At 41.0% G+C, this 12,097-nt stretch overlaps 1 protein-coding gene across 1 annotated transcript in view; it reads right to left on the bottom strand.

Annotated features, from left to right (window-relative positions):
* Positions 1 to 4,075: 4,075 nt before the first annotated feature.
* Positions 4,076 to 12,097, bottom strand: part of cyb5a (cytochrome b5 type A (microsomal)) — a 37,390-nt gene continuing 29,368 nt past the window's right edge. Inside the window, exons 4-5 of the mRNA XM_080193770.1 lie at positions 7,281 to 7,315; positions 4,076 to 6,321 (exon numbers count right to left, since the gene is read on the bottom strand). Coding sequence (XP_080049896.1) covers positions 6,240 to 6,321; positions 7,281 to 7,315 — 117 coding nt within the window. The 3' untranslated portion in view covers positions 4,076 to 6,239. The remainder of the gene's footprint in view (positions 6,322 to 7,280; positions 7,316 to 12,097) is intronic.

The following is a 12,097-nucleotide window of genomic DNA, read 5'->3' as shown; positions in this document are numbered from 1 at the left end:
AATGTAAGGAGATAAAGATTAATTATTTGGCGTGAGTTGAACAAGATAATGGATCTGATGGATATATAATCAGTCTACCAAGCACTGATCGGTTTTTGAAAACAAGCCAAAGATAGGACAGTTGCTATTCGTTTATAATAATTAGAGTATCTACAGTGATAAAGTAGAATAGAGCATTTTCAAGCTACAGAAAGGAAGATTCAGCAATGAAATCCTCCTATCAGTGACTCAGAACCTGAACAGATTCAAGGACCCGTGAACCAGTGCTGCATTAACAAATGTTTATTGCTATTCTGCAAATACGTTGAGAATTTAGATTGAATTTCTAACTTCCAGACTCATTCAATTCTGGGTGGAATATTGGGGGTAGAGATGACCAGTCAATTATTTATTTGTAGAATGGGTTTTACAACTCAGTTACAGCATCAGCCTCCCACATGACAACTGTCATCAAGCTTACGCCCCTTTATTTTCAAAACTATGAATTTTTGACTTTCAACTGACTGGAAATTTTGCAATTTGAAGTGAAACACAATAAACTGCTTAAAAATGCAAGGAAACCTTCCAAGGTAAAGGTGAAAAGGCAAATAAGGCATCCTTAGGAGATGATGAAGAGAGGGCCATTTCCTATAATTCAAAGATCCATCAAAACTCATCGCTAAGGAAGAGACATAGAAAAACAAATTTCTGGATATTGAAACAATGGCTGCCACAGACAATCCCACTCAAAACCCTCTGGAAATATGCAGTGAGTGAATTAGACTAGATGAGAGACATTCTGGAGAGATTGCAAGAGACGCAAAAATTTCAAGAAAGCTTTTGTCCAGCAGAAGAAACAGGCTGAAAGGTTGTGTTCTTTCCCCGTCTCTCTTTTGGGAAAAGTATGTATTACCTAGTTTGAGAAGTCAACCAACAAAAAACTACCAGTGAACCAAGGTCTCATAATAATTGCAATATCTTCCATTTCTAATAACATCCAAGAAACCAGCTAACCCAAATGGGCCACAACATTTAGAATCTATGCCTCAAAGAAAATCAAAGGACATGCTTTTTCAGTGAATTCTAACTTCCCTTATTTCTTTTAAATATGTGTGTGTGAAATGATGCATTTTTTCTATTTTTCTCAGGTTTAGAGGTTAATTAGTTTCTTTAACTCAAGAAACTTTGTTTGATTGGCTCCTTATTGCTCACCACTTAAATAGTTAAATACATTTGGATTCAGAGCAGGCAGAGCCTTGTGAGAAAGAAACCTAAACCCTTTGTACTGACAAATGGAGAAGACTGGATAGAAGAGAGCCGATTCAATCCTCCTCACCCAATCATATCACAACCTACAATATTTTAAGTTGCTCTTTCTCTGCACCCTATCTGTGACTGTAAAACCATATTCTGCACCTTCTCCTTTCCTTCTCCCCATGTATTCCAATACAAGGTGTACATCTTCTCTGTATAGCATGCAAGAAACAAAATATATCACTGTATCCCAATACATGTGACAATAATAAATCAAATCATATCAAATCAAATCAAATGGTTGGCATAGATATAGTAGTCTGAAGGGCCTGTTTCAGTGCTGATGACCATCCCAGGTTCTCTGCCTCTCCTTGGAGTTTTCTGCTCTCCTATAAGGAGTGAAAGCAGCTGAATGTGGTTGCTGAGCCTTGGGGTGGAGGCCTCCATGAAGTGGACTGTTCTGGAGCAGCAATTCTATGCTCCTTTGAGCTGGGAGGGAAAATGTGTAGAGGATGCATCTTCTTGTGAGAGAATCAATAACTTATCACTCAAAAGTTCATGATGTTAGGGATAATTTATATATAGATACATCTGAAAAGATGAGGTTGTCCTGGACAGTCCCTACATGGCTCTGGTATTTGGGAGAGCTATCATCCTGTTCCTCATATTCCCCCGTCTTCCTCATCTGAGGAGATTAGCAGCTTTCCCCTATTCTCAATTAACAATTCTCTTCTTTTGTATTTTATGTTGCACAAGGCAATGTAAACATTAACAATTCTCTTCTTTTGTATTTTTATGTTGTGCAAGGCATAGAAAACAATGAAAGTCCTGGACATTCTCTATGGCGCATATTACAAAGCTCCATGGGTCTGGTCAAGATATTAAAAGTGCAAATTAAGCAATGCTATGAGCGGCTCCGATTATCTTTGTTGGGCAGTACGCAGCACTCACACTCCTTCACAGGGTTTTCGGGATGATGCATTGGTTTCATGAGCCACCAAAGATCCAACCTTATATTTGGGCATAGATAAACCTGCACATACCTCAAATAACTATGAACTGAATGCAGTGATAGCTCCCTGGGAAAAGTACATATCTTTATAATTTTTTTTTCCAGTGATCTGAAAAAGTTGACTATTAAAAAGGAAACTTTAAGTTATCCCTGCCAATTTACAAATGCAGTTGGCTATTGCTAGGGAGATCTAATGGCCAGTGTGCAGTTGATTACGTCCTGTACCTTCTAATGCTCCCAAAGCCAACTGCCTGCCATGTGTGGCTATTAGCCTCTGTTGAGAATTTGATTTATTTGTTAGCACTTCTGAATTGGGTAGTGGTCTGTTTGTTACCTCTAATATGCATTTATGGGTTGAAACTTGGAAAATGGCTCATGTGTTGTCTGTCGAGCCCTGGAGCGAGTTGCTGGCATATACAATAAGGGTCACATTTACTCTGAGGTTATTTGGCATGGGCTTTCACCCAAAGCTACAAGACCCCAATAAGTCTTGTTGAAGGAGTGCACGGAGATCAGTGACCACTTCCCAGAAAAGCTTTAGCCACCGCTTCCATTGCTGTGTTGACATCTGAAGATAGTTGACACATACTGACTTTAATATTGATAACGACCCTGGTTGCTTTCCTTCTAACCTCCCTCTTCCTTGGCAGATGCCAGTTGATGGCCTTGTGATGTACAATGTTGTGTGACCAATGCCCTCCTCTTGTGAATTCCCTCCTCCACTATCCAAGATTGCAATAACTATGGGTGTTAAGAGCCTTATTGCAAATCCACAAACTGTAATGTGTGAAGAAGGCACACAATAATAAAAACATCTCTGTTGATATGGCTTTCATTTCTCGAGTAGTTGTAGTTGACCAATGAAAATGTATGACCATGTGAAAGGTCAGATGCCTCCTATTCCATAATGGCTCCTCCCGCAAGAACGTGATCTCCTCCAAGATAACGGTTCACTAGCAGCACCCGATCTCCAGTAAGGTAGCAGTTACGCCCTCACCTGAAACTGTAGTGTAATTAAATCAAGGGTGACTCAATGAACAACCTATCAGCAATCTCTTCTCATACAGTATAAATTTGTTGGTTTTGCTTGCATTATATACTTGTGAATGTACAGATGAGTGCAAAATGAAAAGCTCTGACAAAAAGTCTTGCTTTTTGTCAAGAGCTAGGATTATCAGTCCGCATCTAATGAATACTATCTGAAGTCAGAATTAGTGATAGCAGCAGAGCTTCCTCACCTGTAATTCCAATAAAATAGGTTCCTATTCTGCCATCACACAAAAAATGTACATATGCCCTATTTCGTTACTAAAATATTGTTTCTATTTCAAAGTCCAGCATGTAAATTTCTCCATTGGACTTCCGAGATTACCTATGCCATATAGGAAAAGGAAGATCTTGGATTGAACTCTCAGGGGGAATTTTCCTGTCCCGCTCACCACAGGAATCGTAGGGGAGGGGAGGGTGGGGCGAGTAGATCGTGCAAAGATCTGTTGACATCGGGCAAGATTTTCAGTTTTTGTGGCAAGTGGAGCCAGAAAATCCTGCCCCTAGTCTCCACTGAAGCTGGCTGAGAACTGAGCTCAGCCATGATGATTCTCCATGTTTTGTAGTCAAATATCTTGCCAATACTCACCATCAACTCTTACACATGAATAAAGGCTACTTAAGATAACTGTTGGAGGCTGCCTACAGCAAAGAAACCCTACAAGGCAGCAGCAGTTTGGTGAAGGGAGCATACTGAAAAACAAAGCACAATCTGAACGTTAATGCACAAAATTGCAATCAGATTTTCAGTCAACAAAAGGTGAGAAAGAGAGGCCTTGAATGTACTATTCACCTGTGTGCATTTATTTGTAAAAATTAAGTGCATGATTTCATTACCATGTTGAAAAATATTGATGATATCTATGATAATACACAATACAGATTTATATTAGTTCAGGATGGTTTCTCTTTGCATATCTGGCATCTTCATACAAAGTGCATAGTCAGTCAAACAATATAAAGGCAGTCCCAATATGTCAGAAACCTTAGCAATTCAGCAAAGAAACCTGCTGATGGGAACAACCATACTTGATCATTGGGACGGGAAGTGATTCTGGTTCCTGAGCCACTCAGAAATTTTCTCTCTGTTACACAAAGTCATGTGAAATCTAGCCTAGGTTACTAACCCCACCTCTCCCCCAAAGTACATCTGGCATTTTGGAGATAATATTTTCCATCTGTGGAAAGACATCTATGACAAGATTATCACAGAGTGGCAATTGTTGGAATTCAATGCCAAGGGAAATATCCAAAGGAGTGGCTTGGCGTGTACATTAAGGAGGAGGATTGAGGGATCCTAAATGGAGGCTGTGAAGAGGTAATCAGAATGGAAGGAGGCTCATGTGGCACACAATTGCTGAGAAAGACCAATGAACCAGTTTCTGGGCTGTGGGTGTTATGTAATTCTATGTCATTGTTCAAGTGAACTGTCCATTTGGCATTATCATACAGGCAGCCATGCATGTGGAGGCAGAGGCATTTTAATTTTGCATTCCCTCAAAGATACGTTGCTAATGCATTCAAAACTAGAATATGATGTGGCAGTCAACACCATGTATTATCACATGGGTGCAAACTTGCACATAACATGTTCCCAAAAGGATTATATTCTATTTCTCGGCAGATTTATCAATTTTATTTATTCAACGTTAAAAATATAATGGAAAAAGGGTTTACGGTTACTCAAATTTCAAACAGCCTCTTAATGGCTAACAGGTACAGTGTTGAAATAGTCTTTCCTTGGAAGCAACAGAATAAGTTATGTTTTCCAGCTGTCTGAAAATTGGAACAGTTGTATCAAAGTAAACGCGTATATACAAGTGTTGAGGTATAAACTATATTCAAAGGATTTGCTTTCATAATGTTAAGAGATAAAGGGCTAGAAATGAATCTGGGGCCATTTTTTATTACCGGGACTTTGCTGATACTCATCCGTGAGAAGTGAAGCAATACAATTCACAAGAGCAAAATAACTATATTCCCTGATCATTTTATGCCTGACAATAAGCATACCAAGTTTGATCCAAAAGAATCATAGAAATCCTACAATGCAGAAGGAGCAATTTGGCCCATCAAGCCTGCACTGACCACAATCCCACCCAGGCCCTATCCTCAAATTTATTTTGCTAATCCCCCTCACACTAAGGGGGGGGGAATTTACCATGGCCAGTCCACTAACTCGCACATCTTTGGACTGTGGAAGGAGATCGGAGCACCTGGAAGAAATCCACGCCGACATGAGGAGAACATGCAAACGCTACACAGGCAGTGACCTGAGGCAGGAAATGAATCCGGGTCCCTGGTACTGTGAGGGAGTAGTGCCAACCACTGTGCCACCATGCCGCCCCTAAAATCATTCTAATTAAATAATTACAGAATCAGAGCCAGTCCCTCAGTCCTTCTCTATACCTTCACAATGTTACATGTCCAAAAACATCTCAATAAATTTTGAGCCGTCAGCAGCAATCTACAAGTCAAGTTCAAGGACAGTGTTGGATCGAGCAATGGGATGGAGGAGAGGGCAATTGCCAGGACTATGACTTTGGGAGAAGTGCTTCCACTCCACAGAGGGGCATATTAGTTTCAATTGTCTTTTAACCACTAACTTAAGGCTAGCTGTTGGATAATTCTACATTGGGAACAAGGGATTCTTCAACAGGTTTTAGCTCCCTCCTTGACATATTAAAGGGCCAAGTAACTATATAACATTTCCTATGGTTTAACAATGAAACTTGTGCCTGTGAAGATTAGGCATAGGCTCTCCCAATGCTAATTTGATCTACTTTGTGTTCATTTTACGCCAGATAAAGGGATGTACAGTATGAGAATTCCTACCCCAAAAGTTCCTTCAAATGAACATAATATAATTTTCACATTTTTAACTAAGGTATAATAGATAGCAATCAACATGAAATAGCGCTAATTCTTCTATTCACATTCATAGTGTTCAGTGATCGGCTGCAAAAAGACGATATAGGAGGGCCACAGTCAAGCCGGCTATTGCTGGGATTATCCAACTGGACCACCAACTGCAAGAAAAGTAGAGAGTCAAAAACATCGTAGTATAAGGACCTCTTTTACTTATTAATTTATAAACACTTCCTTTGGGTATACCCAAGCAAAAACAGCTATTACAAATGCACCCCATGGTTCATAAGCAAATAATCCTGAATGCAAGCATAAATGTTGGTACAACCGACAGAGGAAATTGCTCCAACCCCTATCTTCCTCAGGTTTATTCCGGGGTCTGCTTGGAGTGAACTGGTCTGGACCATTAAAAAAATGGTTGGGAGAGGAGCAAGGAGGGGAAAAAAGAGGTGGCAATGGGAATGCTGCAAGGACATAAACTTGTGAATGAAGTAAATCGAACTGTTGCAATTTACCAAAAAAGATGAAAAACACTGAAAAATTGAGCTTAATGAAATTGAGCCTCATATCCTTGCAGCACATCCCACTGCCTTGGAAAAGCAGCCAGGAAAATCAAGGACCCCAAGCGCTCCGGACATACTCTCTTCCACTTTCTTCAGTTGGGAAGAAGTACAAAAGTCTGAGAACACATTCCATCCGACTCAAGAAGAGCTTCTTCCCTGCTGCCTTCAGACTTTTGAATCAACTTACCATATATTAAACTGATCTTTTGCTACACCCTAGCTGTGAGTGTACCACTACATTCTGCACCTTTTCCTTCCCTTCATCCTTATGTATTCTATGAATATATTTTGTCTGTATAGCGTGCAAGAAATAATACTTTTCAGGGCATTCCAATTCACGTGACAATGATAAATCAATTCAAATTTCTAGAATTGACTAAAATATAGGTGGATTATACTAAACCACCAGGGCATATCTAATTTAATAAAGAGACTCATTAGATTTTGATTACTGAATACGTAAGAGGCCAGAATGCACTCGTGAAAACTGACATGCATGCTACAATACGCTTTATGAAAGAATGAAAAAGTATATTTGTTTACAGACAGTTTTGTACCTCGATTCAGGCTCCAATATAACAAGAGGTGGCTCCTATAACAGAAAGACCAAGTTGTTACATCGTGAATATGAAAAATATCAGTAAGATCTGACCTATATAAAAAATTAAAGTCAACATGCAGGAAGTTACCAGTTGCACTAGCTTTTCCCCATTTAATTGCACCTATTATATTTCAGGACCTTTTATCTGAATTACTACAAAATTCTAGTTTTTTAAAATTCATTTTATGGAGTGTGGGTGTTGCTGAGTAGGCCAGAATTTATTGCCCATCCCTAGTTGCTCTTGAGAAGGCGGTGGTGAGCTACATTCTTGAACCGCTGCAGTCTCGGTACACCCACAGTGCTTTTAGGGAGTTCCAGGATTTTGACCCAGCGACAGTGAAGGAACAATGGTATATTTCCAATTCAGGATAGTGAGAGACTTGGAGGGATGGTGTTCCCAAGTATCTGCCGTTCTTGACTCTCCTGGTTGCAAGTGTTCTGCCTAAGGAACATTGGTGAGTTCTTGTAGATGGTACATACAGCTGTTACTGTTTATTGGTGCTGTCAGGATTGAACGTTTGTTGAAGGTGTAGCAATCAAGTGGGCTGCTTGGATGGTGTCAAACTTCTTGAGTGTTGTTGGAGCTGCATTCATCCAGGCGAATGGAGAGTATTCCACCACACCCCTGACTTGTGTCTTGTAGATGGTGGACAGGCTTTGGGGAAATCAGGAGGTGAATTACTCTCTGCAGGATCCCGAGCCTCTGACCTGCTCTGGTAGCCACAGTTTCAATATATAATTAAATATGTTATGTTTAAAATATTTTACAGTGATCAGGTTGCTGGACCAGTAATTTATAATTACAATATATATAATTACAATATATAATTAAATATGTTATGTTCAAAATATTTACAGTGATTAGGTTGCTGGACCTTTGACTCAGTATGTAGATAGGCCAACTAGAGGTGAGGCTATATTGGATTTGGTGCTGGGTAATGAGCCAGACCAGGTGCTAGACTTGGAAGTTGGTGTGCATTTCGGTGATAGTGACCACAATTCGGTTACGTTCACCTTAGTGATGGAAAGGGATAGGCATGAACCTCGGGTCAGTAGTTTTAGCTGGGGGAAGGGTAATTATGAGGCTATTAGGAGAGAATTAGGAAGCATAGGTTGGACTAGGAGATTACAGGGACTGGGAACGTCCGAAATGTGGAGTTTTTTCAAGGAGCAGCTACTGCGAGTCCGTGATAGGTATGTCCCTGTCAGGCAAGGAGGAATTGGTAGGGCTAGGGAACCGTGGTGCACTAAAAAAGTTGATTCGTTGGTTAAAAAGAAAAAGGAGACTTACGTTCGGATGAGACTTGAGGGCTCAGGTAGTGCACTAGAAAGCTTTAGATTGGCTAGGAGGGAGTTGAAGAGTGAGTTAAGAAGGGCTAAAAGAGGACATGAGAAGACTTTGGCTGATAGGATTAAGGAGAATCCTAAGGCGTTCTATAGGTATGTCAAGAACAGAAGGTTGGTTAGGGCAAGATTAGGGCCAGTTACAGACAGCAGAGGGAAGTTGTGTGTGGAACCGGAAGAGATTGGAGAGGCATTGAACCAATATTTCTCTTCGGTGTTCACGCAGGGGGACATGAATGTAGCTGAGGAGGACACTGGGTTGCAGGGGTGTAAAATAGACAGTATTGCAGTTGATAAGGGGGATGTGCTGGATATTCTTGAGGGTTTGAAAATAGATAAGTCCCCTGGTCCAGATGGGATTTACCCTAGGATTCTCTGGGAGGCAAGAGAGGTGATTGCAGAGCCTCTGGCTCTGATCTTCAGGTCGTCGTTGGTCTCTGGTATAGTACCGGAAGATTGGAGGATAGCGAATGTTGTCCCATTGTTTAAGAAGGGGAACAGAGACTTCCCCGGGAATTATAGACCGGTGAGTCTCACTTCTGTTGTGGGCAAGGTTTTAGAAAAAATTATTAGGGATAGGATTTATAGTTATTTGGAGAGTAATGAATTGATTGGAGATAGTCAGCATGGTTTTGTAGCGGGTAGGTCGTGCCTTACTAACCTTATTGAGTTTTTTGAAAAAGTGACCAAAGAGGTGGATGGGGGTAAGGCAGTTGACGTAGTATATATGGATTTTAGTAAGGCATTTGATAAGGTTCACCACGGTAGGCTTCTGCAGAAAATGCAGATGTATGGGATTGAGGGTAATCTAGGAAATTGGATCAGGAATTGGTTAGCAGATAGGAGACAGAGGGTGGTGGTTGATGGTAAATATTCGTCATGGAGTTCGGTTACGAGTGGTGTGCCTCAGGGATCTGTTTTGGGGCCACTGCTGTTTGTAATTTTTATTAATGATCTGGATGAGGGTATAGTTGGGTGGATTAGTAAATTTGCTGATGACACCAAAGTCGGAGGTGTGGTAGATTGTGAGGAAGGGTGTCATAGTTTGCAGGGAGACTTAGACAGGTTGCAGAGCTGGGCCAAGAGGTGGCGGATGGAGTTTAATGCGGAGAAGTGTGAGGTAATTCACTTTGGTAGGAATAACAGATGTGTCGAGTATAGGGCTAACGGGAGGACTTTGAATAGTGTGGATGAACAGAGGGATCTAGGTGTATGTGTACATAGATCCCTGAAAGTTGGGAATCAAGTAGATAAGGTTGTTAAGAAGGCATACGGTGTCTTGGCGTTTATTGGTAGGGGGATTGAATTTAGGAGTCGCAGCGTCATGTTGCAACTGTACACAACTCTGGTGCGGCCGCACTTGGAGTACTGTGTGCAGTTCTGGTCCCCACATTACAGGAAGGATGTGGAGGCTTTGGAGAGGGTGCAGAGGAGGTTTACCAGGATGTTGCCTGGTATGGAGGGGAGGTCCTATGAGGAGAGACTGAGGGATTTGGGGTTGTTTTCGCTAGCAAGAAGGCGGCTAAGAGGGGATCTTATTGAAACATATGAGATGATTAGAGGTTTAGATAGGGTGGATAGTGATAGCCTTTTTCCTCGGATGGAGAAAGCTAGCACGAGGGGGCATGGCTTTAAATTAAGGGGGGGTAGTTATAGGACGGATGTCAGGGGTAGGTTCTTTACCCAGAGGGTGGTGAGGGATTGGAATGCCCTGCCTGCTGCAGTTGTAAATGCGCCTAGTTTGGGGGCGTTTAAGAGATCTGTGGATAGGTTTATGGATGAAAAGGGATTGGTTTAGGTTAGTGGGTCATTGTTTTTTTAACTGGTCGGCGCAACATCGTGGGCCGAAGGGCCTGTTCTGCGCTGTAAATATATATATATAAAAAATATATTACAATATATAATTAAATATGTTATGTTTAAAATATTTACAGTGATTAGGTTACTGGACCAGTAATATATAATTACAATATATATAATTACAATATGTTTTGTTTAAAATATTTTACAGTGATTAGGTTGCTGGACCAGTAATTTAAAGGCCTGAAGTAATAATTTGGAGAACATAAATTCAAATTCCACCATGGCAGATAGTAAATAAAATTTCAGTTTAAAAAAAGTGTCTGGAGGTAAAATCTAGCATTAGTAAAAGTGATCATAAAGCTGTTGGGTTGTAAAAACCCAACTAATTAAATTGATTTTCTTTCAGAAAGGAAATCAGCTGTCTTACATGGCGACTCCAGTCCCATACAGATGTGGTTGACTCTTAACTGCCCTCTGGAGTGGCCAAGCTACTCAGCATCAAACATTACTCAATGGCTCACCACCTTCATAGGGTAGTAATGTTGGGAAATAAATGCTGATCATACCCACATTCCAAAATGATTTAATATGTATTGGCTGTGATTCATGTACTTTTCCATCAATCTGATTTTATTCCTCTCACTCCCACCCCAAACAAATGCTTTTACTGCAAAAAGTGCTTCATCTCCAAGCAGCCGGAGACTAATCCCATTTACACTGTAGAAGCATCACAGCAGTGATTAAACTTACATCACTGCTGTAAATTCTATTTAATATGGTGCAGCAGGGGACTGACATCAGGAGAACAAGGTGGGAGCTCAGCGCTGCAGAGTGCAACACGTTGCCTAGACTTTTGGCCTCATGTCCCTCCCAACAGCAGAGTGGGTGTACCTATACCACATGGACTGCAGTTTTCAAGAAGGCAGCAGTCAAGGCAATTAGGAGTGGGCAATGAGTGCTGCCTAACCAATGATGCCCACATCACAGCCAAGATTTTTAAAAAATCTGTAAGATCTGGGGTGGGTGCAGATACCAAGCTATTCAAGAATAGATAGCAATATACAAAGGCAAAACTGCTCCAGATTTCGGATTTTGGAAATACTGGAAATACGCAACAGGACTAAGCAGCATCTACCTGGTAGAGTGCGAAGTAGTGGGTGAGCAGGAGTGTTAATGGTTCAGATGAGCAACCAATTTTCAGAACTAGAGAAAGGTAGAAATGTGAAACAAGTGGGGAGAACAATGAAAGGAAACGTTCGCAATAGGGTGGAGGTCAGCAGAGATTAAATGACAAAAGGTTTCATGGCGCAAGGACAAAGGGAATGGTAATTGCAGGCAGCTAGCTCATCAGGTTTCCCCTTTTGCCCATTGCAGTCAGTCCCAATGGACAGAAGAGGAAACCTGATGAGCTAGCTGCCTGCCATTGCTGCAGCAAGTTTCCAAGCCCAGATATGTGCAACTCACTGGTCAGTCCAGGAAGCTTACCTTCCGCTAGGAGATACTGTCTACATTTCAAAGCTAACTCCAAATTAGATGGAACTTATGTTCCACCAGCAATGTGCTATGATCTGTAGTTTCTGTGAAGGCATTTTGTTTGGAAAGAATACCCATGGGAAGTGATTTTAA

This window comes from Carcharhinus amblyrhynchos, chromosome 8 (genome assembly GCF_965287045.1).
Source record: "Carcharhinus amblyrhynchos chromosome 8, sCarAmb.v2.hapA, whole genome shotgun sequence".
In the NCBI taxonomy this organism is placed as follows: Eukaryota; Metazoa; Chordata; class Chondrichthyes; order Carcharhiniformes; family Carcharhinidae; genus Carcharhinus; species Carcharhinus amblyrhynchos.
This window is presented reverse-complemented; position numbering and strand designations above follow the sequence as displayed.